This window comes from Ceratotherium simum, chromosome 1 (genome assembly GCF_057802395.1).
Source record: "Ceratotherium simum simum isolate JZ-2026a chromosome 1, ASM5780239v1, whole genome shotgun sequence".
Taxonomy (NCBI): Eukaryota; Metazoa; Chordata; class Mammalia; order Perissodactyla; family Rhinocerotidae; genus Ceratotherium; species Ceratotherium simum.
In genome coordinates this window covers 84,507,498-84,535,080 of record NC_141900.1, presented here as the reverse complement: position 1 = coordinate 84,535,080, position 27,583 = coordinate 84,507,498, and the positions used below count along the sequence as shown (strand labels likewise).

General features: G+C 39.0%; 1 protein-coding gene across 1 annotated transcript in view; it reads right to left on the bottom strand.

The window, feature by feature from the left end:
• SND1 (staphylococcal nuclease and tudor domain containing 1) overlaps positions 1 to 27,583 on the bottom strand; it is a 422,021-nt gene that overhangs the window by 216,467 nt on the left and 177,971 nt on the right. The window contains exon 12 of the mRNA XM_004418726.2: positions 18,234 to 18,334. Coding sequence (XP_004418783.1) covers positions 18,234 to 18,334 — 101 coding nt within the window. The remainder of the gene's footprint in view (positions 1 to 18,233; positions 18,335 to 27,583) is intronic.

Below are 27,583 nucleotides of genomic sequence, written 5' to 3'. Positions count from 1 at the left end.
AAAGAACCTGGCATTTATTCAGGATATTAACACTCTGGCCACAAGACTTGACAGTAAATAAGCTAGCCCATCTCTTCCAAGGAACATACACAATGCTTCCATTAAGAGTAAGGAAAGCAACCAACACTGTCTTCTCTGCTTTCAACAGCAGCAGAAGGTACAGAGAGAAGCTGAGTGGAATACTGGACTTGCTGTGCAATGAATGTTACCCCACGAAGCTGTTGAGAGAAAGAAACAAATGACTGTACTTAGATTCTGCCTGGCATATAATAAGCATTACATGTGTTAGTGATCACTCTTCTTGTTACTGATTTTCATTATCATTAACACTGACCTAGTTGTGTCACTCCTCCTGGACTCAGCCACCTTGTTTATAAAATGAGGGAGGTGGACTAGACAGTCTTGAACAAGTCTTCCTACCATAAAGTTCTGTGACTTTATTAGAAGAAAAAATGTTCTAAGTATAGACATTAAGGTATGTTTATCAAAGAAAGCATCTTTAAGAAATAGCTGAAAAGGTAAGGCTGACCTCACAAGTCCAGAGATCTGTCCAGCAGGACAAAGCTATCAATACAGATTCCCACCTCAAATCCAGCTGTCCTGGGAAGAGGTCACCTGAGCTGATAAAGACATTGTGTTCACCACTTTAGCAGCAGTGCATGGCCTGGGAGAGCACCCATCCATCCATAGCATTCTCAATCATACATGCCATTGCAAAGGCAAGATTCATGGCTCCAGCAACAGTCCAGTGTTATCCAATATGCATGAAATCAAAGTTTTCATCATTTCCAATGGTCAAAGGCCGGTGAGTATTAAATCCCAGAATGCCAGGATTAATGAAGGAGTCATTAAAAACCCAGCATTAAATCACTTCTGTAGCCAATGCTGAGAGTGATGTCTGTAACACATTACAAGGCTGATTAGAAAGAAACAAGTTCCAATTTAGAAATGAATTACCTGCTTTTTTTTTTTTAAAACTGGTTGAATGGCTATCACAGCAATTTTGTTACTAGAGGGGAAGGAGAGTGGGTTACATACAAGTTATGTCATGAATGTGACATTATTATCCTAAATAACAGGAAACAGAATTCAGGGGTGAATAACTTCTTGAAGACGTACAAACAGGGAGAAGGGAGTCCTGACACTCTGACCAGATTTTCTTTCTTTTTTTTTTTTTTTTTAACTCTTGGGGGGGGAGGGGGCTGTTAAAACTTTATGCCCAGAAAACAAATTTCATCTAGAAAAGTTCTAGAACAATCACAGTCTCATTACAGTCCCATTATCCCTATCAGACTCTAGGAAAAGTGAACTCATTCTTCAGCTCATGTTTTTTGGAGCTGCTATAAATAAAGTATACTTTTCAGAAAAAGATTACTCAGCTATTAAAATGGAAGGTAATTTGTGGAGAGGGCTGGATAAGGGGGAAGAGGGGAGGATGTGTGCTGACCCTAATAAACCATCTCCTAATCCACAATGAATACTGTCTTGTTGCTAAACATAATCTATCAATCTGGAAACAAAAGCATTCAACCAATGCTCTAAAGATAAAGCCTGGTGAACAACACGGAACTGGCACAAGTAGGCAAGGCTATGGCCTACCTATACACTCCAATTTCCCCAAGTTTCTGAATGGGAAAAACACAGCTTCCAGAGACTTCTTACTTTTTAAGGTTCCATCCTGGGAAGGTGCACTAGTTAGAAAACCAAAAGCCAAGTAGATGCTCAGGCTGAGAGAATTCCTTTACAGGCAATGATGCTCAACCACACCCTCTCAACACACAAAGCGCATCAATGCAGAACGAGGTATGGAAAAGAGTTCCAATGCCAACAATCCACATCAAAATAGGAATACTTCTTGTTCTTGACTGTCCCCTCTCTGTAAAGACAACATTGACATCTCTCCCTGAAAACAAGTCTTGAAGGGTTTTCTAAGACCAGGGGATAATACTCAAATTCTTATAGGTTATAATCATGGGTGATATTCAAAATATTTAACATTATGGCACTGGCTAGTTTGTTATACTTGTGTACACTAGCTGAATATAAGCCCTGTTTATAAACAGAAAGATGTGAAAGAAACAGCCAGGGTCATAAATGGGGTTATATCTAGAAGGGCATCAACATAAAATAGCAAATCACTTGAGGATATTAGCTTGCATTAAAGGCTGCCAAATAATTATGCCTCAGTCATCAAAACTCACATTATTAACTTCAGACACATCGGTCTACACCCAAAACAGAACACAAAAAACTGCAGGGCTTCTTTAACTATTGGCTTGAGTCTTTAATAAACTCCACAACTGGCATTAATTGAGTCTAACAAATGGATAAAGTATACTTGAATTTCTTTGGTCCCCAAAGGTATTTAAAAGATACAGTTTGGATTAGTTAGCAACAACACCAACAACAGAAGATACTAACATCTTTTACTGCCTAAGAGTTCCTGTTAAGGAGGAAATTTTATTTATTTATTTATTTTTCCCCCAAAGCCCCAGTAGATAGTTGTATGTCATAGCTGCACATCCTTCTAGTTGCTGTATGTGGGACGCGGCCTCAGCATGGCCGGAGAAGCGGTGCGTTGGTGCGCGCCCGGGATCCGAACCTGGGTCGCCAGCAGTGGAGCGTGCTCACTTAACCGCTAAGCCACAGGGCTGGCCCAAGGAGGAAATTTTAAAACAACAATAATACAAGAGTTGCCAAACAGACAAAACCTATGAATTTGATAATTACAGATAGAGGTGAAAGGAATATTAGAGTTCTAAATTCAAAGCTTTTTCCAATATTGTACATTGTTCCCTCAGGTAAACAATTTCATTCAAGGCCATGTCAGAGGCTAATGGCAATGAGGCCACTGAGTCAACTGGTAGTGATCACTAAGAGTTAACTGTTTGAGTAAAGTCTTATTTTGCAAATCCAGACCTTCTAAGTAAACCCAGTGTTTATGATCAAGAGCCTGGGGAAGGGGCCGGCCCCGTGGCTTGGCGGTTAAGTGTGCGCGCTCCGCTGCTGGCGGCCCGGGTTCGGATCCCGGGCGAGCACCGACGCACCGCTTCTCCGGCCATGCTGAGGCCGCGTCCCACATGCAGCAACTAGAATGGATGTGCAACTGCGACATACAACTATCTACTGGGGCTTTGGGGGAAAAATAAATAAATAAAATCTTTAAAAAAAAAAAAAGAGCCTGGGGAAGGAGGGCTATATAAAAGGAAAACTCCATGCCTAGACTTTAAAGCCAATGGGAGACTTTTGACTTCACTGTTACTCCTTCTCTCATCCTTAAACACATCCCTAGTTACAATTTCCTCTGTTAAGAACCTGAAAACAGGTTTAAAGAAATTTTACATTACTAAGAAGAGATACATTAAGGAAGTGTAATATTAGTAGTACTGTTTATGCCACTTGCTCCTTCAAAAAAGGCCAGATACGGGCGGTAGGAAAAGAGGGTGAATAACTTGCCAAGGTCACAGTGTAAGCTGTAAGCTGGAGGCAGAGCTAGAAATAACCATCACCCCCGCTTAGCCCCTACATGGCCCTGCCATTCTGTACTTTTTCTAAGCAGAGTTGGTACGGGAGAAATTAGTGGAGTTTTGGCTGTGCTTAGGGCCCGAAAGTGATCTGAGAAAACATACATTTGTAAAGTGTTTTTATTCCTCCTATTACCTATGTCTATATTTATTGAGAAGACAGGAATTTCTTCTAGACTTCCTTTCATAGTGCTTATTAATGCTGGCTGCACGTTAGAATCACTATTCAAAACACCAATGCCAGATCCCATGCCAGGCCAATAAAACCAGGAACTCTAGGGGTGAAGATCAGTATTTTTAAAACAGCAAACATCAGTACCTAGATTTTAAATATGGGGCACCATTATTTAAGTGCTCCAGGTGGTTCTATCATACAGTTTTGTGAAAAACTGCCCAGACAGAAGAGTTCAACTAATATAGTCTCCTTTTCCAGAATTCAAGGGACCAAAAATGACCTAACACAACTTAAGGCACCCAGAATCATAAATGTGTCAAAGAACATTTGACATTCCCCACACATCTGGCATTCTCCAAAGAACGAGAACCTAAGAATTGTGGGTAGGAAATAGATCAAACTTTGGAATTGATTCAGGAACAGCAAAATTCATTTCTGTTGTTTCTATTTAGGTTGCAGGAAGACAAGAAATCGGTTGTGGGAGCAACCAGAGAGAAGATTCCTCATCTTTGTCTCTTCAGAATAGAACTGCCAGTTGCCATGCTGCATTTTCTAGGCAGCTGTGATGACAAGAGCCCCCTCCAAAATGTAGGCTTCACTTGGGGAGGGAGAGTTCTCCGCCTCTCAGGGGAATAAGGGAAAAATAAGCAAACTTTTGTGGCCATTATGACAAAACCAGGCCTACGTATCCAGTTTATTATTAGCATGACATTAAACACCACTTAAAAACAAAGCAAAACCACTCGCCCACACAAACACACCCCAAGACAGAAAATTACATAATGGCATCTGGAATGATCTGCTCTGACAGAGTAAATAGAACCAGGCAAATCAGAGAGGTCTAGTAAACACCAAAATGGGGATGGGGTAGCCCCAGAGGGTCATTTTAAAATCCACTATGGTTTATGCAAATACTGATACACATAAACAATGCTTTGTTTAGAGGAAGAAGTTCAAAATAATACTCTAGATTCTGGAAGGCTGTCATTCTGCTCTGAGAAATACTGAGCCACTACTAACTGGAAGAATAACTCTATGTTCTTTTACCAAGCCCAATCATTCTAGATAAGACAGAAGAAAATTTCTTTGGCAACTGGCTGCTTCTTAGGGTGGAAGTCCAAGAGTTTTCTGATACGTGTCAGAAGGGAAAAAGGGGCCCAGTAAGAAGAACTCCACTACCTGCCCCATTATGTTTTATGGTCCATAACCTGGCCAGCTGGCACCACAGGAACAGGCAAGTGGTGTTTTTGTTCCCCAGAATCCATTAGCAACTGGACCAAAAGCAATGTCAGTGTGGCTAAGGTCTAGAATGTGGCAGCTGCTTTAGACTTTCACTGCATAAAGTATAGAACCTCTGCAGGTAAAAGCTCTAGAAATGAGTCTCCATTTATAAAACTAAGTCAAAACAAAAATGTTTTTTGGTGGTCAACATTTTTTCCTAAGAATTAGAAGATATAATATTTTTTTACTCAATGATTCTTAGCTATAGTATAAGCAACAAATGAGTCCAGTAAAAAGGATATGGGTTTTCTTATTCTTCCCTACTTTTTAGGGAGGGCAGGGTTATTTTGGTTCCTGGCTTTGAAATACAGTAAGCCACTCCAGAGCCTTTAGTCAACTCTCACTCAATGGCCTGATCTCTCCATAGCCACAGGCTGTGCTAAGTGACACATGAAGGAACAAAGTTTCAGAGGGAGGTTTCTGAGAAAGTGGTGACAAGAATAAACTCTTTGCATAGTTGCTTCTTAGTATAAAGGGAAAAAAAGGTGATTTTGCAGTCAATGTCAAGATGATTTTTTTTGGAAGGAGGAGAGAGAGTGTAAGAACTGCAATATAATTCCCCTTGCTACTGACCTGATATGTGATGGTTTATAAATCACAATTTTAGCCCAATAGAAGCTCACATTAATGCAATCGTCAGCTGCATCACAGTTGATGTGTAAGCAGATATATCAGAAACACACCATGGAAACCTCATAGAAGGCAGTCCCAAGTTTCCATACCCTTTATGAAGCTTACGCTATTAAACATCTCCAAATTCTACCATACACATTGACCTCCAAGGTCCAAATATTTGCTAAATCCCTCCAAGTTCCATTTGTAAACACATTTTTACTGATGGCACAAAAATTCACAAAGGCATCACAGCAGAGTGTATCATTCTAAGTTCCACAGAATATGACTTCCAGTAAGACTTTGAAGGTGGAGTAAAGAACAGTACTTCCTAAAACACTGAGTCAGCAGCCCTCTGCCTTTTCACCACTTCAGATACACAGGTAGGAAGTAGACAGGTCGATTACTAGCTAGAGCAAATATAACCAGGTAGGTTGCTTGCTAGCATACCTCTTGGTTTGAAAGATATTATTCAATAAATTGCTTTTATTAGGGGATAAATTATGTGTCTACTCAATGATAAATGTGTTAAAACTTCTTGAAACATTAAAAATTACTCATAAATATCGATTACTTCTATCTTTATGCAAGTACTTATCAATCATTACATAGTATACATGTAATAGTTACATTCAATATTTAGAGGAAAAATGAACATAATTTAGCTATCATGACAATTAAAAAAGTGAGAAAAGAGATAAATCCAAACCAAAGTGCCTGCCATGGAACAATAAAAATGGATGACTACAACAAAATCTAAGCCATAATCCAATGCAGCATTTTGTTTTTTAATTAACCTTTGGGCAACTACCACATGTTAGGCATTTCCTATATCTTATTTAAGCTAATGCTTAGAACATTCTGTGAGGTAGCAGTATTATCAGCGGATGAGCTTGGCCAGGGGGAATGTGAAGAGTAAGAAGAGAATTGAATATTAAAAACATTCAAGAAAAATCCCTAAAAAGGAGAAAATTTGGGTGAAAAGAAATGGCAGGAGATGTTGGAGAGAAGAAAAAGAGAGAAAGGACAGAGGAGACCACTAGATCTGAAATTAGTTCAGTGCAGAGGCTCGGGGCTGATGTAAGCACTCGACTGGCAAGTTTTAGTAACTATGCTAAACATTTTAGATGTATTAGCGTATTTAATCCGTACAACTGCCCTGTGAGGTGTGGGATTATTAAATCTAATTTACATAGGGAAAAGCTAAGGGCCTGCCCAGGCGCGCAGTAGTTAAGTTCTCACACTCCACTTCGGTGGCCCATGGTTTGCAGGTTTGGATCCTGGGCAAGGACCAATGCACCACTCATCAAGCCATACTGTGGCGGCATCCCATATACAAAATAGAGGAAGATGGGCACAGATGTTAGCTCAGAGCTAATCTTGCCCAGCAAAAAGAGGCGGATTGGCAATGGATGTTAGCTCAGAGCCAGTCTTCCTCACACACACAAAAAAAGCTAAGGCCCAAGACTGCGCAGCTATCCAGTATTAGAGCTGAGGTTTCACCTCAGGTCTGTTTACCTCCAGCGTCTACTTTTTAAAACTATCCACACAATCTTAAGATCCAACAGTAACTTGCCTTAGACTTCATCTAACACTATGCCAAGTGGTCAAAGTTTTCTCATTCCTAAATTAAATTCTTAAAATATAAGCAGCCCTCAAAAAGAGTATAATAGCTATTATATTAGCATAATTAAATAATGGGTAATTTCCCCATATTTTCTAAACTATTGAAAATGTTACTACAATTTATTACTTTTTAAAAAAAATCACATAGTATGAACTGGAACAAATCCCTGTGAAGCAGCATCACTAGGAGATAGAAAAATCTATAAAAACTCCATTCTTATTTCCCTTACCACTTTGTACTGTGCTGGCCCCAGGAATTGTAAATAGAAAGGGGCTGAGAAATGGTATCTAAAAGACAGAATTTTTGCTTATTGGTAACCATGTCAAATGTCCCCTCTCCTTACCACATCAGTTGCACTATCCAAAGGAATAAAGAAAGAATGCTTGAGGGAGGTCAGAATAGCAGACTGAGAACTCATGTCCACATGACATCCTTTATAAGGTCCCACTGAAATGACAGAAAAGACAGATATGGACAAAAATAAAGCCCTAATGGTGCTGGAAAACAAGAAAGTGTGTTAACAGCATATCAGAAAGTTTGGGCAAATCCTGAAAGACAGAAAGCAGAAGGGATCAGATTGGTGGAGAACCGGGGGCGCCTCGAGGGCCTTTATCAACAAATACAAAGCACCACAGTGAGTAGGCTTTAGGGACATCATCTGAGCAATTCATCAGGAACAGCATTCAAAAGAGCTGGGCCAGCCAGCCTCTTTTCAGCCCCTATGGTGCCCAAAGAGTTGCTAAGAGCAGAGGGTTTTGACCCTTGGTGAAAACCCAAGAAAGACTCCATTGGCAGGTACAGGCATCTTCTATCACAGACTTGTATGTGTGTTCCTAAACAATTTACGTTCCACAAAACCACCAAAAAGCCCTAAACAAACAGGGCTTGAGAGAAAAATAGGGTTATGGGCAGACCACTTAAACCCTATGGAACTTTCTAGCCTAAGCACTAGCAAAAACAACCCTAATAAAGACAGGAGCACAGTTAAATCTTTACTGGCAGAGTAGCCTTTAACCCTGGGGCTCTTATGCTTCCTTCTCCTTCTAGATGAGGTACTAGAGGGCTTTGTTTCTAATAAGAGACCATTCTAATCAAAACATAAAATCTGATCCAGGGTGTAGCCTTTTTCATTACTTCACTGTTTTAACACTGAAAGAAGTGTCTTCACCGCTTTTCCAACTGCACTTGCAGGTTGCTACCAAGCTTAACACAGCTGAAAGCATAAAGGTTCTTGAAGCCACCGAAGTACTCATGACTTACACTAAAGGAAGTTACTGCTGTAGATTTCTCAACTTTAGATTTTCAGATTTTTCTTTTTAAAGTCTTTATATATTGCTGAAGCTCACCCTTTAAATGTAAGAAAGCTTATCCCCTATTGTTTCAATATTTTAATGTATCTGGGGATGTCACTTATAAACCAACACAATTTCAACTTTATACCAATGTGATTCCCCCAACTACCAATGTCATACGAGATAATTTACTTCAAAGAAGCACACATCGTAGTAGAACAGAGCGTAGGTGATTTAACTAGGGAAGGACCTTAGATGGAGTTTGTGGCCTGAAAGAAAAGCAGAGGCATAGTGACGGAGACAGTGTTGGCTGAGCACATCATAGACTCCACCTCTCCTCTCACAGGCCACCCCCAATGAAATACACTCAAGTTCTCTACCACCCAGGAAAACCCCCTTTGCTTTGACAATTTTAGCGGGGTTGTAAATTTGCCTGCTTCCTCTATGTTCCAGGTCCATACACTTTCAGGCACCATATAAGAAGGGCTGCCTCTCACACTTCCTACTCACTTATGCCCTTTCATGACAGAGGTTTGGAGAAGCAGATGCATACAACTGCAGAGGAACAACCATGCCAACTCCAACCTGGTCCTTCCTTCATACATATAGATCAAGGTTCCCAAGGTACTTGAGGACTTAAGAAAAGGAACGAAATAAAGAATATTTAGTCATGAGGGAAACAGATAATTCAATGGAAGAGGGTCGGTTTTTTTATTTTTAAAAAATATTCCCCGAGATATCAGAGAAAATATTGTATTCATAGACTAAGAACTAGATTCTATTAAAATAGAACACTTAAAGAACAAAAAATGTAAATATAAGCGCTGAAATAAGCAAAATAAAATGGGCTAGATGAAGAGAATAGTCTCTGTAAATTTCATGGGGACATGAATCATCGCAGTCTTAGAACTACCAATATATCCCTGCTTAGTATATACCAGGCATTCTATAAATACTTGATAAATGAACTAACGAGTAAGTAAATGAATGAGTGAGATGAATGAATAAGAGAGAGGGAATGAATGAAAATGAATCAACATGCATGGCTGGCTGGCTAAGCAATCGGGGAAATAACGTTCAAGACATCTCCTTGAATGTAAGAAAATGCAAAGGAGGTCTTAAAAAAACAGAAGTTAGAGATATAAAGCATAAGATACAATACTGATAGAATTTCCAGAGTCAGAGGCAAGAGGGAAAAAAAATAATTCAAGTAACAGAAAAAAAATTTGACTTCAAGACATGAGTGTTCAGATTTAAAAAGTCCATTGAGTATGCAGGGGAAACACACCCCACCCCAGAAATATTTTAATAAAATTTCAGAAAACCAAAGATAAACAGAAAATTGTAAAAACTTCTAGCGCCAGAAAAAAATGTTACATTTAAAGAAATGGAAATTGAATTTCTCATAAACATTGATGAAGCAATAGAACACAATGACCTCAAAGTTTTCAGGAAAATAAGTAATTTTGAGGCAAGAATTTTATAATTAAACTAACAATCAAGAACAGAGGCAAAATTAAGATATTTTCAGACATGCAGGAATTCAGCAACTTTACCACCCACACATGAAAAGTCAAGGTTCTTCTCCAAATGAAAAGAAATACCACAAAAAGAATGACGAGATTCAAGTGTCTCTTCATAGCTGCATATGAAGAAGTGCAAAAAAGGAAAAAGAGACATAACACACACAGAGAGGGGCACACAGGCAGAATTAATTTAACCTTTCTCTGAGGGATTTAATGACCCAGGATTTCTTTTTCTATAGGTCTAATCACACTATCAGACTTCGTGGTCCAACAGTAACACTTCAAGAAGTAAAACTGCTATGGGGGTGGGGCAGGGTCAAAATTGTAGGATCTACTTACAAGCAAAGCTTAGAAGATAATTACAGTGACAGAGGAGAAATGCAATAAACGCTATAAATCTTGATAACAGGAAAAAATAAAACTTTTTTAAAAGAAGGGAGTAGTAAGAAAAAAGTGTAAGCACTCTAATTTCCTAACCCTTTAGAGTGGTTGTGGTTAAGCACATAAACACTTAAAGTTAACCAGAACACAGAGTAAGTGAACATTATCAAGTTCACCATTTGGTAAACTAAAATAATATAATAAAATTAGGGGTTGCGGGGTAATGGTGCAAGTACTCAAAAATATTCATCTTTTATGTGAAGAAGTCAATAGATACTATTTAAAGCTAAAAATTTAAAGATTAGTAGTGTTAATTTATCAAGTTATAAGGATAACAATACAAAAAAGTGAAAAGCAGACACTGTTAGGAAGTTAGCGTCTATGCCTCTGCCAGGTGAGGCAGGAGGAAAGTAAGTGGTCCTCTAGGTTTCTAAGAGAACAGGGAGCAGGATGGGAACCATGGAGAACCACTGAGATTTACAGAGCTCTTCCAACACTGAATGGCCCCAGAACTACAATGTGAGGAGGAAAAGGACAGGGCACTTCAGTGGGTAGTCACTTGAGCATTTCATTTTGTCTACTGACAGGTTAAGTTACTGACTCATCTAAAAATAAGGATACAAGAGGGATTATCTTTCACTTACATTTTAACCTTTTTCTGAGTGTTAAAGTCTCTCAAAATCCCCGGCAAAACCTGAATAGAACAGAACCTTTTTAGGTCCTGTTTAAATAAAGTCAATACCATTTCTTAATGTAAAAATCTACATAAACAAGTTTCTGTGGGGGGCAAAGCCAGCGAATACCCACAAGGACTCTTGAGGTCTCAGCAATCAGAGCCAAGAAATCCAAGAATGAGCCTCCCCATGTGGAACTGTTTGCTGCTCTGTTCACTGCTATATCCCAGTGCTTGGCACTTAGTAGGTGCTCAACAAATATTTGTTGAATGAATAAACACATAAACCTACTGTTCCTAGTAGGCAGCTATAGAAGCAGCAAGCTGTCCCTTGTCTGGGCCCAGTCTCTCACTGAGCTACAGGGAGGACCCACAGAAATCAGAATGACAGCATCTTTACTTTTTCAAACAGAGCCTCTAACTTAGATTATTTTGAACATACTTATCTGTATCTTTAAACATTCTAGAACGTTCCTCCTTTATGATGAGCTCCTGTTATTTGGAGAAAAGTCTCATTTTCTCCCAAGCTGTCCATGGTATACTTGGGGAAACTGATGAGAGGGAGCTTCCCAAAAATCAGCTCAGTAAACATTAAGTCACCCACCACCTGACATTCTACTTGATACTGAAAAAAAAGAGTAAAGAAAGGGAAAGAAAGAACACATAGCTCAGCAAAGGATTTTGCTGATTTGTATGATCCAAGGATTCCATTATGAAAAGCTTAATTGAACTTCCATATAAAGATAATCTGAAACCAAGAGGTCTTTAAGGAAATGTCTTGGCAGCATGAGATTTCCACAGATGGACAGCCACAAAATATTTGAGTGACAGAGATCTGTCTGAAACTCAGCGGTTTCCTGACTTCCACCCTGAACTCTTTGCAACAGCCAAGCTCCTTCTTTTTTTTTTATTTTTGGTGAGGAAGAGTGGCCCTGAGCTAACATCTGTGTCAATCTTCCTCTATTTTATGTGTGTGATGCCTCCACAGCATGGCCTGATGAGTGGTGTATAGGTCCATGGCCAGGATCTGACCCCATGAACCCCGGGCCTCTGAAGCAGAGCACTCGAACTTAACCACTACACCACTGGGCTGGCCCCCCAGGGTCCTTCTTTCAGTGCTTTTTGAGACCAGTCTCTTCAAATGATTGCTATACTTGAGCTAGAAGGAGACAGGCGCAGTTATTCAACTATTTCTTTCCAAAGTATTTTAAACTAAATGCCACAGATACTTCTCATATCCTCAGAATGGTGGACAGCATACTTCTACTACTCAACGTAGCAGAAGCAGTACAATTATATAAACCAAGCAGCCTATGACTTCCAGAAAACAATCTAAGGTGCTCTTTTTAGATGTGGGGGTTGGTTTGGTGTTTATAATTTAAGGGAAAAAGGGAACTCCTTTATCTGGTGTTTTCTTTTTCCTTCAAAGAAGGAAAAAGTTGAAAAAAAAGAGCAACTAAATAAATTTGATGAAGTGTAAGCAACAAATCTGTGGAGAAAAGAGTTGGCTACCACCCAGATCCTACCTCCTGGCCAAGTCACTGACATTAACACTGTCTCGGCACTTCTTCAGATGCTGAAAGAGTACTTTCCGGATGCTGTGGGCCACTCTCAGTACCAACACTAGGCCAGAAAATAGGGTATCAAGAGGCCACTTTCTTCTAGGTTTAGCTTGAAAGTCAGATACTAGTTTAAGATTTGGAAACTCTGAGAGACAAGAAGTTTGGCCCAACAGTGAAAGCCTTAAAGCTACAGAACTCAAGACAGAAAAGCTGGGGATTGTATGACACTTATTTCTACTGTGGCTGAGAAACACCGAACTAGGATTACAAACAGATTATTCTAGAAGGACAAGACCTAACCTCATGCTTCAGTCACCAATAGAACAGCTGAGGAAAGAAGTATCCCTGCAAACTAGAACCAATGAAAAAGAAAAAAGAAGCACACAAGGTCTCATTCTTTTGCAAGTGTGATAGTCTGGGTTATATAAATATAATAAGGACAAGTTCTATCTATGAAGAATCCAAAGAGATGCATAGGAGGTTCATAAAGATGGCGTTGAATCGCTGGATGATAATCGTTAAAACAAAGAGGGAATTGTCCCAAGCCCAGTAGATCTTGGACAACACCTCTGGTAGCAAGGCCGCAGGCTGGTACAGGCATCAAGGAGAAGCCCAAGGGCTTTGCATGGATCACGGTGTGGGGGAGCAAAAAGATGGGCAATGGGGGCAAGCAATGGATTGAAACAATATTTCAAAAAGCCCTGTTACAAAAAATAAATCATCTCCCAAAAAACCCAGTGACCTTGTGCAGAAAATAAACAGGCATTTTCCAGCTGTTCCTATTCCATAGTTCCATCTCTGTGACATTTTCACTTTCCCAAAATGGGAAAGTGTCTCCTATTATTGCAAAATACTTCACATAATGGAAGGCATTGGGGAAACACCTTAGAGACACTGTATCTACAGGATATGTGACAATTTTCCAGGGATGGGGTGCAGCGGCGGTGATCATGAGCGTGTATGTGTGAGGTTTGCTTCTAAGTTATACATTTTAGGTGTCCTTTTATAAATGCGAACAAATTTTCTTTTAACATCTTTCTTTTAAAATGTGATATGCAGGGCCGACCCCGTGGCTTAGCGGTTAAGTGCGCGCGCTCCGCTGCTGGTGCCCCGGGTTCGGATCCCGGGTGCGCACCGACACACTGCTTCTCTGGCCATGCTGAGGCCGCGTCCCACATACAGCAGCTAGAAGGATGTGCAGCTATGACATACAACTATCTACCGGGGCTTGGGGGGAAAAATAAATAAATTAATAAAAATAAATAAATAAATAAATAAAATGTGATATGCAGAAAGACATGAGCAACCAGTTAATAGATTATATGTTTGCCAAATAGGAGCTCAAAGTAATTGGAAAGTCCAGCACGAGTAAAGGTTACCCCAGAAAAATCTCGCTCTTCAAGAAGGCTCTGGCGATAACGAAAGAACGAGATTTTAATCACTGAAGCTAATTACACAGAAAACTAAATCACAAGAGTTAAGTGTCTTAAATACAATAAAAAGTAATTAACAGGAAGTGCCATCTTGACAGCTTCATGTCACAAACCAGGCCTAAAAGGATCAGGTAATTCCCAAGCTGGGAGCCAGAGAATGAGAAACAACTCAAAGTCTGATCTTTTTATTTTTTATTTAAACTGTTTTGATTAACAGATAACAACTCTTGCCAACTCCACAGTGAAGTTAACCAAGAAAAAAATTTTAATCTATTGGAGGAATGGTGAACCTCGTTTTCATTGATTCCCCAGAGGGCAAGAGATGGGGAGCTGAAGACTGTGTCACACCAGAGAGGCCTCCCCGAGATCCTGGCACTCGACTCCCTCCCATACATCAACAGGAAAAACAAAGAAGGATTAGACCGAGGATACAGGCAATTCACACACTTTGGCAAATGAAATACATTTAAAACTCGGCTCTGAAATAACCCTGTAAGAAACTCCATCTCATCTGCCTCTTCTCATTCCCCTGGAATCAGCAGTTTGAGAGAAACTCTTCTAGAGTCAGAGAATCCCAACTGATGTCTTGAATAATGGCAAAGCGACTAGATGCTATGAAGGTCTATATGTAGGCATATAAACCTACAGATGATGATACACATAATTTGGATTAGATTGTTTCTTAATTCTACAGCTTTTTACAAGCTTGAACAAAGCCTGTCTTTGACAGAAGCAACGCATTATCATAGAAGCGGTCTTAACTAATCTTTCCTTAATTGCTCCGCACATTCTATGACCTCAGCAAAACCTACTGGCTGATGCCAGTTAAGAGTGACTGAGGGCCACTCTGACACACCGGGGCACTTCTGTCCCAACCTGTTGCAGCACTGGTTTCTGTCCCTAGATCTATTTATACTGGTTATGCCTGTTATTTTAATTATGTACTTCATTATATATTATATTAATAATTGAAATACGAGTACAAAATGAACGTGCGTTTATGCAAATAGTTGAATACTTTGAAAAGGTTTAACAGAGGCCGGCCCCATGGCCTGGTGGTTAAATTCGGCATACTCTGCTTTGGCAGCTTGGTTCATGGGTTCAGATCCCAGGCACAGACCCACACCACTCATTGGCCATGCTGTAGCGGCGACCCACATACAAAACAGAGGAAGACTGGCATGGATGTTAGCTCAGAGCTAATCTTCCTCAAGTGAAAAAAAAGAGGAAGATTGGCAACAGATGTTAGTTCAGGGCAAAACTTCCTCAGCAAAAACAAATAAATAAATAAATAAATGAGATAAAATAAAAAGGTTTAATGAGAGGAATGGCTTTAAAATGGCTACAAAATAAGTATGAGTAGGACAACTATAACAGATGAGGGAGATGTAAATCACAAAAATCTAGGGTTCCGTAATTAGTGTTTTTAAGTCCTCATTCCAAAGAGGTAGTTATGCAATTCACCAGGATATCAACTAGTTGATCCAAGATGCCCATATATCAAAAACTTGGGAATATATGTGCATTTTTGTGTTTCAAATGAAATTAAAATATTTGAGATTAAAAAAATTATTTAAATCTCACTACTCGAGCCAATGTTTTTGAATAACTAACCATTAAAGTAGATAGAAGGCTTTTAGTATACCTTAATTCTGAATATAAGCTGAGTATTTGGACATTTTTATTAATATCTCAACATTTCTAAAATATTATTTGGAATGATTTAAGTATCATTAGGAAAAAGGAAATAAATACAAAATCGAGGCAAAGCGAAAATAAAGAGAAGCTATTTGTAAGATTTCGAACACGAAAAGCATGCTACCAAGTACACTTCCTAGAGATGTACTATCTTTCGCTGTGCCCTTCCAATAACCGAACCAAAGAGGAAAACTATCAGATACAAGTTTATCAATATAGATTAGATAAAAACAAACCTGTAGCTCAAAAGAAACAGCTGTCCCAGGCAATGAGACATCTAAGTACTCCCTGTTATGCTTCATAAAGGGACACTTTGCTATACAGTAAACAAATTATTCACAAATTTATTGAACTCCTACCATATGCTGAATACTAAGACTACAACAGGGAATAAAAGAGACAACAATCCCTATCTTCAGGGAGCTTACTGTCTAGTGAAGATTGGTTTCGACACTATCACTAAATCCTGCAATTTCTCCCAATTGCAGCCAGCAGTTTACCCACAAAGTCTAGTTTAGAGGAAACAAATCTATGAGGCAACTCAAAGCTTCTTGGGTACCCTGCCAGGCTGGTCTAATCCAAGGTAAATACTTTTTGGTAAATCATATGAAAACAGTATTTCTTACAATCCAATTACAAGAACTGGAGGCAGAAAGGTCAAGGTTATCATCTCTGGCATAAATCTGTCGGACAAATATTCTATGCTGTCAATTAAGACCAATCAACTTTTGTTGTTAACTGACCAAACTGATAAAAGGGTTGATACTTTCTTACCAAGACTTGAGAATCTAACCAAAACCTTGGCTAGAAAAGTCACCGACCTCTGCAGAACGGCAGATGAGCCTGAAGGAGTAAATTGGTTAAAGCCAAGTTCACTGCAGTTGAAACCTCAAGGTTTCATGACATGGAGCATGGCCATAACACCCTGCTCTGAAAAAGTTTAAACCAGCTGTCTCAAATTGTCCTTTAAAAAAAAATTCCTATAGAACACTCCTGGAATATCTAATTTTAAGCAGTGTAAATTTACTTTAAAAATATCCTTCAATGGTAACTAAATGAAAAAATCCACTCTAACGGGTTGTTAGATAAACACGGATAGAAGCCATCTGCCAAAAATAAAGATGTGCATTTTCACAGCAGTGATATTGTTTTGACCAGTAATTAGATAGAAGGAGCATTTGTCTACTGAGAGGACTCTTTGTAACAGTTAAAATTTCAATATCAGGAATCCTAACTTTCCAGCTCTCCAGAGCAGGGAAGCATGCGTCAAGCTCCTGAGAAGTGGTGATAAATTGGTAACAATCACTACTACAAGTTATACACGTTATGCAAGAAGATGACCAAAATATTTCCCAGTTTCTCCCATTTCAAAAATATTATCTGACATGTCAATAATCTCCTTCTAACACTAGATGTCTGTAATGGTGTTAAGGTAATGACAACAAAAGCCCATATTGAGTTCCTCTCGGCAAAAATGAAGTCTCTGACTATTGTGTGAACATTAATATAGGAGTGGTAACAGTGGCTAAAAATACTTATTTCCAAATCTGACAGCACAAATGAGGGGAAAAGGCTCCCCTCTGGTAGGAGAGCTTCTGGAAGGTAAATGAGCTGCAAGACCCTCTTTCCTGTCAGAGGCATGCTGTAGTTTTGAGGTGTTTCTCCTGATGGGCTTCATTGTACTTTCAATAAGACAATCCTTGTTTTGATGAGAAACCTATTCTTTTCTTCCCCTCCACCATGCCCCCTTAAAAGAAAAGAAAAATACCAGTTTGGTAGTAAATAGCATTTAAGATTGTTAAATAGAGAAGGAAACAATTGGCATGCTGGTATATTTTATGCAGAGTAAGAATTGCTACCGGAGACTGACTGATGGTTTTAATATTTATTGTGGAAGCATGGCTCAGCAGGTTTCCTCCTTCCCCCATCAGATACCTTCCATGAAAGATTCTGTTCACCAACCAAGCTCCCAAGAGACTATGGAATATAACCAGGATACTGCCAGCATAGTAGAAGAGGAAGACCCCATCATTTACCATCATTACATAAGTCTATACAAAGAAAATGTCCAATTAACCTCTCTTCTTCCCTTTTTTTGGGGTCTACAACTGAACTTCCTAAACTATTATGCAGAGAATCTAACTAATTTTGGATAGTACCTAGGGTTTTATTGACAGTAAATGGTATTATTAATAGTAATAACGTGTGCTACATCGTGCCAAGTACACAGAGCCCAATAAATCTTAAATAATAACAATAATGAAAGTATATCATTAGCTAATGAGCGATTATAATGTACTTTGCAAACATCAAGTGCTACACAGGCACATAACAATTATAAACCACTGTGTGGAGCAATAGAAAGCAAATCAAGATGAAAGGAAGGAGAGACTTGAATGAGGAGAGAACTCTTAGCTACAGCTGAGTCCCTGCCAGCCAGAACACTCACATTCCTCCAATGGTGACAGTGGCACAGGTACGCTCTGAAAAGGCAGGCACCGTCTCTGTGGCTGGGCTGGCTGGTCTAATGTAGTCCACAGTCACATTGACCTGAAAATGAAGAACCAAGGGAGTTAAGATTGGGAGTGCGCAACAGAGCTCACTAGTAGCCAGATGGGCCTCCACGAGTGTGAAAGATCATCTCACTCAGTTTGATTTTCTGGGTCTAAGATTTTAAAAAACAACAATTGAAACACAGCTGAACCACACACGGGGAGAAAATATCTTAAAATATTAATATCTGATAGAGGACTCATCCAAAATATACAAAGAACTCAAATCTCAACAATAAGAAAATGAACAACGCAATTTTAAAATGGGCAAAAGACCTGGACCTCTCACTAAAGAAAACAAAGAGATGGCAAATAAGCCTATGAAAAAATGCTCCGTATCATATGTTATTGGGGAAATGCAAATTAAAACAACTATGAGCTACCACCATACACCTTTGGAATGGCCAAAATCCAAAACACTGACAACACCAAATGCTGGTGAGGATGTGGAACAACAGGAATTCTCATTCATTGTTAGTGGGAATGCAAAATAGTACATCCACTTTGAGAGACAGTTTGGCAATTTCGTACAAAACTAAACATACTTTAGCCATATGCTCCAATAGTCGAAAACTTATGTCCACACAAAAACCTGCACATGAATGTTTATAGTAGCTTTATATATAATTGCCAAAACTTGGAAGCAAGTAATATGTCCTTCAGCAGGTGAATGGATACATAAACTGTGCTTCATGAAGACAATGGATTGTTATTCAGTGCTAAAAAGAAATGAGCTACCAAGCCATGAAAAAACATGAAGGAATCTGAAATATATATTACTAAGAGAAAGAAGCCAATCAGTAAGTTACATACTGTATAATTCCAACTATGATATTCTGGAAAAGGCAAAACTATGAAGACAGTAAAAAGATCAGTGGTTGCCAGGGGTTAGGGGAATGAAAGAGCGATGAAAAGGCACAGCACAGAGGATTTTTACAGCAGTGAAACTACTCTGTATCATATTACAACGATGGATACATGTCATTACACATTTGTCAAAATCCAAAGAATGTACAACGCCAAGAGTGAACTGTAACATAAACTATGGACTGTGGGTGATGATGTTGACAATGTAGGTTCATCCGTTATAACAAATGTACCACTCTGGTGGGGAACTGTCGATAGTAGAGGAGGAAGTACATGTGTTGGGGCAAAGGGGGAATATGGGAACTCTCTGTACTTTCTCCTCAAGTTTGCTGTGAACCTAAAATTGCTCTAAAAATTAAAGTTGAGAAATAAACAAACAAAAAAGATGACTGGCAAAAGAGAATGGCAAATGGCTGAACATTTCAGGCCCCAAAGAAATTATACTTGACAGAGAAAAGGTTTGCAACATTCTCGCAGGACTCCTAGACATTACAGTAGAGCAGTTCTTTAACCTTTTCAGACTCTTTGAAATCTGTTTTTAAAAAATATGAAATGCCTCTACAGAAAAACTGCATGTAATTTCACTCCACCATAAGTTCTCAAGGACCAAGTTAAGAACTATCAAGAAGAACAAACAAGATGACAATCACAAAGATGCTTGGGACTGGTTTCACAGTATGTGCATCAAAATGATACAGTTAACTACACCCATTACCAAAGTTGGAGTTAGGAAGTTTTGAAAACAAGGATAGAATGGACCAGAAGAACCTCTGGTTTTAAATTAAGAAAGGATATGTATACAAATAGGTTAGGGTGTTAGGAGCCTAAAATAGGAAAAGCTGATTAATCCTATTATATGTACTGAATACATGGATATAGACATACTGAGCAATGCTCTTTATGAAACTTTTCAAGATAAGCATGTTTGAGTCAAAAGAAACAAGTACGTGGTATCCCTTAGCAAACACACAGGGTCTGTTTTATAGAATTAAGTGATATGCTTGGTTTTGGTCATGGTCAAGGTTTATATACCTGTACTGAAGAGATATGTTGGTTGAGCAGCCTGAAGCCATTCCCATTGTCTGAAAGTCCAGAATCCCCTTTTCTAAACATGCCTTCAGTTCCCACTGATCAGGTTAAAGGCAGCATATTGCACAAGCATCAAGTTCAGCCAAACTGCTGGTGAGCACCATTAAAATCCTTTCAAAATGCCTGTTCCTCAAAAACTCATTTTAAAAATGAATATGAGGGCCGGCCCCGTGGCTTAGCGGTTAAGTGCGCGCGCTCTGCTACTGGCGACCCGGGTTCGGATCCCGGGCGCGCCCCGACGCACTGCTTCTCTGGCTGTGCTGAGGCCGCGTCCCACATAAAGCAACTAGAAGGATGTGCAACTATGACATACAACTATCTACTGGGGCTTTGGGGAAAAAAAAAGGAGGAGGATTGGCAATAGATGTTAGCTCAGAGCCGGTCTTCCTCAGCAAAAAGAGGAGGATTAGCATGGATGTTAGCTCAGGGCTGATCTTCTTCACAAAAAAAAAAAAAAAAAAAGAATATGAAAATTTTGAAAAGGACAGTTGCCTCAAAATTTCAGCTGTCAGATCACTCACTTGAATACTCCATCTAATCAACGTTTTAAAAGCCATAGGAGCCATATCAGAGAGAAAGCCAATTAAGGGCTAACGGTAAGGTAAATCTTTCTTACCAGAAGTACTGTCATAATACAACAACATAGAAGAGAAGAAAATATAAAGACGACTCCTAAAGTCAGATATGTTCACTGAAATTATTGCTCAGTCTTATCAACCTGTCTAAAACTAAGGAGATGAGTAAATGTGAGGAATCTGATCAGACCAGGGTGGGGGTAGGACGGAACAACTAGTACTTCCAACAAAGAGGTGTTAATAGTACCCCTGTATGCAGCTGGCCAGAGTTAATATAGGCATAAGACATGGCAAGGAATGGGAGGTCTACACACAGAGAAAGAAGCATGGCTGACTCAAATCCCCAGGAAGGGAAGAAGTTCTCCCCATGTGACAACACTGATCCACCCTCGGATTCTCCTCTGGCAAGACTCTACAACTAATCTAGAGGAGCAGGAAGAGGGCCAGGAAAGCACTTAGATATCTGTTGAAGCCATGGCAAAATCACACAGGAAGTCAGCAGTGTACAGAAGCTAAACCTCAAGGGCACTCACACTGTGAAATGTAAATTAACTCAGGGCCAAGTTTAAAGAGGGCGCAGCCACAGATTATGATCCAATTGGGGGCATTCGGTAAGTATGTATGGATGAAGAAAGAGGTCCACATATCTTTGTGTTTTCACTCAACCCATTTAACATGCTCAAGCCCTCAATTCTACTACCAGGGAACAAAATTCACCCCTGCTTAAAAATAAACAAAGCAAATCTCAAGGTTAATTTGCACCTGCCAATGCCAAGCCTCCTCCTCAGCAGGCAGGAGTAGGACAGCAGCTCTTCAGTGCAAATATACTGCACAGAGTTAACATTAGCTCTCTAACCAGAGAGTGCTAATTCATCAAGAAGGCCACTTGAGTAATGTTGGTGGTGACGATGATGGGGGGTAATGATAACAACAAACAAAAATGAACACCTAAGCATCTCATCTTTCAGTCCAGAGGCCAAAAGACAGTCTATCCCAAAACTGTCTTCCAGGGAAATCAATACGAAGAAAAAAAATCTTCAATCTTCAATAATCAAAAGAACCAATAACTACATTCATTTGCCAATTCATTTTTTCCTATATCTAGAGAAAGAGAACTGAAAATAAGTCAGAGATTAAGGAGCTCATTGGGGAGGCAACATTATTAAAGAAAATCTCAAATACAAATGAGGCCCTAAGAATAGCCCACAGTCAAGACACACACCTGCAGGCAGCTATGACAAACCAGGAATTAGAGTCCAAGTGTAATTAGCATTTATGTCCCTCTCCTGTGGATTCTGAGATCAGTTCTCCTGAGTTTTTCATCTCCAGATACTCATCACTGACTTGTCAATCACTTGAACAAGAGCTACAGTTTAAACAATTTCAATTAAACTAACTGCAAATCTTGCCAATGTCTTCATCTGAATAAGTGATAACCTGAGTTTTGTGCTTGTAGGTAATTACATACGGAATGGCATGGGTTAAAGAGAAGTAATGGGTTAATGCAGATGCGACCCTCATTTTTCAAGCAAAGATATTCCTGGAATGTCTGGTATACAAGTCTTTTACATGTACATGACACAAAGGCAGGGCCTGATCCCTCTTTACAGCAATGACCACAGGAGCCCTGGGCTCCTGCTTTGTTCCACCTATCATTCTCTTACAAATGAGTCACATCACATCTTTGGGTCTCACTTTTTCTTCACCTGGAAAATGAGAGCACTAGACTAGAATCTCGGAGCACTGCTGAACTCCAGAATTCTAAAAGATAACTTAGCCAGACCTAGTATACTACATAGTCTTCTCTTAGACCTTTGTAACTCCTACCTTACATTTACTATAAACTGGAACACATAGATTGCAAGCTCCAGGAGAGGAGATACTGTGTCTTTTATTCACTGAGACTATTGTCACAGGGCCTGTATAGCAGGAGGGTATATAGCAAATATTTGTTTCATGAGCAAATATATGTAATCAGGAACCCTTTCAGACATAAAATTCTGAAGGACACGTGAAATGAGAAGGTTAGGCCTTCTTAGGACCACTTTGACAAGCTGTTGATCATTCTGCTGTTTTATATAACAAAAATATATTAATTTAAAGCATGAGGGGGGCCGGCCCCGTGGCTTAGCGGTTAAGTGCACACGCTCCGTGGCCCGGGTTCGGATCCCGGGCGCGCACCGACGCACCACTTCTCCGGCCATGCTGAGGCCGCGGCCCACATACAGCAACTAGAAGGATGTGCAACTACGACATGCAACTATCTGCTGGGGCTTTGGGGGGAAGGAAAAAAAAAAAGGAGGAGGATTGGCAATAGATGTTGGCTCAGAGCTGGTCTTCCCCAGCAAAAAGAGGAAGATTAGCATGGATGTTAGCTCAGGGCTGATCTTCCTCACAAAAAAAAAAAAAAAAAAAAAAAAAAAAAGCATGAGGGAGGGGAGTAGTATTTTGAAATTGGGATAAAGCTTAAATCAAAGCCATTCCTATATGAGATTAAAACAAACAATATATATATAACTTCCCATATTATTTGTTTCTCAAAGAGGTTATCAAAGGAAAGAAAGGGTAGCAGGCAATCTGATTCATCCTCAGTCCAGGGAGGGAGAGAATCAACTGCCTACCCACAACATTTCCAGGCCACAGCCTGAGTTTAGCTTTAGTATAACTAGGGTTGTTATGTGAGGCTATTTTGCATAATGTCCATATAATCCCAACCACTATTCGACAGGGCCAATCATAAATTCACAAAGAGCTGTAATAAATACTCTGCCTCTCAAAATAAGCTCTTACATGGCCCGTGACTCTCTTGACAGAACTTCCAGGTAGTTACGGAAACCCTTCTATGCGCCCCAGATACAGAAAAGACATCATCATCTGGGCACGTCTGGCTAATGCAGCTGGGAGATACAGGTAAGAATAAAATATTTTACACAGCTTAGAAAAGAGCGTGGACTTGGGAGCCACCAGGCTGTAAAGTCTGGTTCCCAGCAATTCTGCATATGAGCTGTGTGAACCTGGATAAGTTAGCTTCACTTCTCTGTGCTTCAGTTTAACATGGATATCTCTGCCTAACTCGCTGTTATAAGAAGAAATGCATTAATATACCCGAGGCGTTTAGAGAATAGCTGACTTCTAGTAAGCTCTATGTGTCAGTTATTTTTAGATAAACCCAGACAGATTTTCTTAGAGGAGAGCCTGGCACAAAGTAAGTGCTAAATAAGTACCTGTGAGATAAATAAATACACGCATACCTACACATAACGCATAAATAAGATATAGGTTGACTTAAATCACAAGACTACTGAAATCATTAGACAAAAAGACTCAATTAAATGCACTTTTCTCCTTAAGGAGACACAGCAAACAAGAATATACCTCATACATATTTATCCCAACTTAGAGATAAGTAGGGCTTATTTTAAAGAATGATACATTATTTAGTACTTATTTAGACATTTTCCAGATTAATTCTGCAGGTAGTAGTTATTGGAGATTTTATTTACCAAAGATAAATGAAGCAGAGCGTGGGGAATCATCTCAATTAATAGGTTAACTAGAGACGTTTTGGGAGGATATTCCTTGACTTACTAAATTAGAAAGACCATGAACAGAGACCAAGGTTCCGTTTACTCTGGATATAACTGGACCTTCCATAATACTCTTTAATATTTAATATTCTTCATTTTTTTCTCTGCTAAAAAGCACTTCAGGTAATTATTCTAAAAACATAAGACATATATACTTAAAATTCTGAAACACATTTAAGCTATCCATTCATCTAGATATAGGATGAGCTTCACAACAAATTGCTAGAGCCTCTTTGTCCTGTTTCTGGGCACGCTTTCGGCTTATCTCTCAGCTGGGCGATCTAGCCAGATACAAATGCTTATGGAGCTACGCAACTCGCACAAGAGGATGTCAAACTTACCTCCTCCTAGACAGCACGGGGTAACAAAAAAACAGTGAGGGTCACAATTGAGAGCAACATATGTACGTTTACATTTAAGAAGGAAAAAGCAGATAAAGTTATTTTTAGTAATATTTCTTATTTAACTGGAAATATCCAAAACATTATCAACATATAACCAATATAAAGAAAGTACTGAGATTATTTTATTTCTTTCTTTGATATAAAGTCTTTGAAATCCAGTGTGTATTCCGCAGGTACAGCACATCTCAGTTTGGACCAGCCATGTTTCAAGTGCTTGACAACCACATATGAGGACGGTCAACATACTGGACTGTGCATGCCTATCTGCTAAGGCCCAAGAGTCTCAGCCTCATTCCTCTGTCATATGATCCTACCTTTTGTGGTTCTAACTTTCTCTCTTTTCTCCTTGGTACTTTTGCTATATTTTATGAATCCTTGTAAACACTTTTAAACCAAATATGAAAAAACAACACTATGAAAAACCAAGTATAAAAAAATAAAATGTTTATCTTTCATTTTCTTTCAAAAATCTATTACCCGACTAGACTAAAAAGAAGCCATTTACTTTTTCAGTTCCAAAAAACAATTTCAGCTATGAGAATAAATTTGTACAAAGAAAAAAAAAATTCCCTTAATTTATAACTACCATTGTAAAATATATTCTGTTCAACAATTTGATAAAGATACTTTTCAGTGACTTCTATCAATTCAATACCTGGATTTTATTTATTCTTGATTTGCTGACATAATTCTATAATTCTTTACCTTAATGTCTGAAATTGGATGGATGGTAACTAGAAACTCAGGTTAAAGAAATATCTATTTTTATAGTTATGATTAATGCTTCTGCTGAGTATTGATATTTTTAGAAAGAAAATGTGCAATTGGTAGATGTGACCTATTTATTTTTATAACCAAAATCAAAAGCTGAAATTTATATGTTCCATTTGCACATCTTTGAGCTCTGATATCTCCTAAATTAAAACAAAACAACTTTTAAAGATACATCGAATAAAAATTATACGTCTACACTGAAAAGATAAGGAGACATAAACCAATGCTCCCTTCCTACCTCTCCAATCTAGCCTAGATGTATTCTGTGACACCCACTTACAAATCATTGTAATTAGGTGCTAAGACTGGTTCTTCATTCACATGATTTATGTTGCTTTCTCTTATCTACAATCACCCTTCCAAACTCACCCAGAGTCAGAACTATTTTTAGCACATTTCATTTTCATCAATGGAATGTTAACCTATAGTGCTTACAAACCTCTATAAGCGCAAAGTCAAGGAGCTTTCTTATTTGATGGATTTCTGACAAAACGAACCCCTTATCCTCCACCCCCTTGCTGGATGGGCAGATGCTTTTAACTGTTTTGAGGGGAAAGGTAAAATTCAGCTTAATACGGGGCCCCTGGAGATGTTAAGAGTCTCTATCTGACATTAGGTATTCATTTAAGTGGACATCGCTGCTCCCCGATAAACACTGAGTTTGGTAAATATTTAATTAGAAGCATACACAGGATGAGAACCACACATATATCTGAAAATATTTTATATAAGGGGCCATTAGAGATTAGCAAAAATTTCTAGAAGAAGAGATAACAACCTGACAATAAACATAACATTAAAATGGTCAGAAAATATACTGCAGTTTATTGTATAGGTAAATTATAGGCACATATAAATCGTTAGAAAAATACAGTTTTGACAACTGAAAATATTTCAAGTAAATCTGATGGGGATCATAGAGAACAACAGAGAATACTATTTGAAAATAACCTCACAGCTGCCAGCATTTTCATTAATCCTCTTGATTCTTAAGTCCTTACAAACCTACAAATATATCCAAAAAGTGTAACCTATGTTTGTGCTAATGCTCCAACCATTATCTTACTCATTACTGTATCATGGTATAACTCACCCCAATACCTAATTTTAATGCGACACTTGTTGTCTCTGAGAAAGAAAGTCAGGGCCTCCAGAAGCACTAGTGGAAACTGTCCCCTGTGTCCCTTGAATGTCTCTTCTTCCTCCTCCTCAGAGCTACCATCTCCCACTGCCTTCCTCTAGAGGATTGGAAGTTGAGTGTGGGTCTTTTTTCTCTTCTAAACAAGTGTCAATCACAGTCATCTGCGTCCAACATTTCCAAGGTCAGCAGCAGTCAGGGGAAATTAAATCACTTCGCCCAGAACTCTCCCTGGAGGACTTCCAGCCACACAAACAGCACAAATATATGGAGATACTTAAGCCTTTATGTAGAATACACACAATGTCACTCAGGCTTTAAAACAACAGCACTAATAAAACTAAGATAAGAGGCTCAGGCACACGAAGAAAGGGGATTTGCTTAATGGCATCTAAGAATTACTGGGGAAAAAAGGGATATTATTAACACATGGATGAAAACAAAATATTACATTACATTTTTTCTGCAAATATATGCCAGTTCTATGAAGGAAATATCTCCACTCACCAAAAGGCCAAACTGGGAAATCTAAGCAATAAAAGTGGGGGCTAAAGTATTCACCCTGCCAACAGTTGCAATAAATTCCTATTGCTCTGGGGGCTAGGTATTGCTTAGGTGAGCAAAGTCAGTATAGAATAAAGTCATCCTGCATTCACTACAGCTCAGAGCACACCCATTTCTCCCACATGCCCATGAGCTGGCATTTAGAAGTCAATTAGAAAAAAGAAATACATATTCAGGTAAGTTAACTAAAGGCCAATGTCAGAATGGTGAGTTGGACTAAAAGAAGTGTATCATGACCTAAAAGGAGAA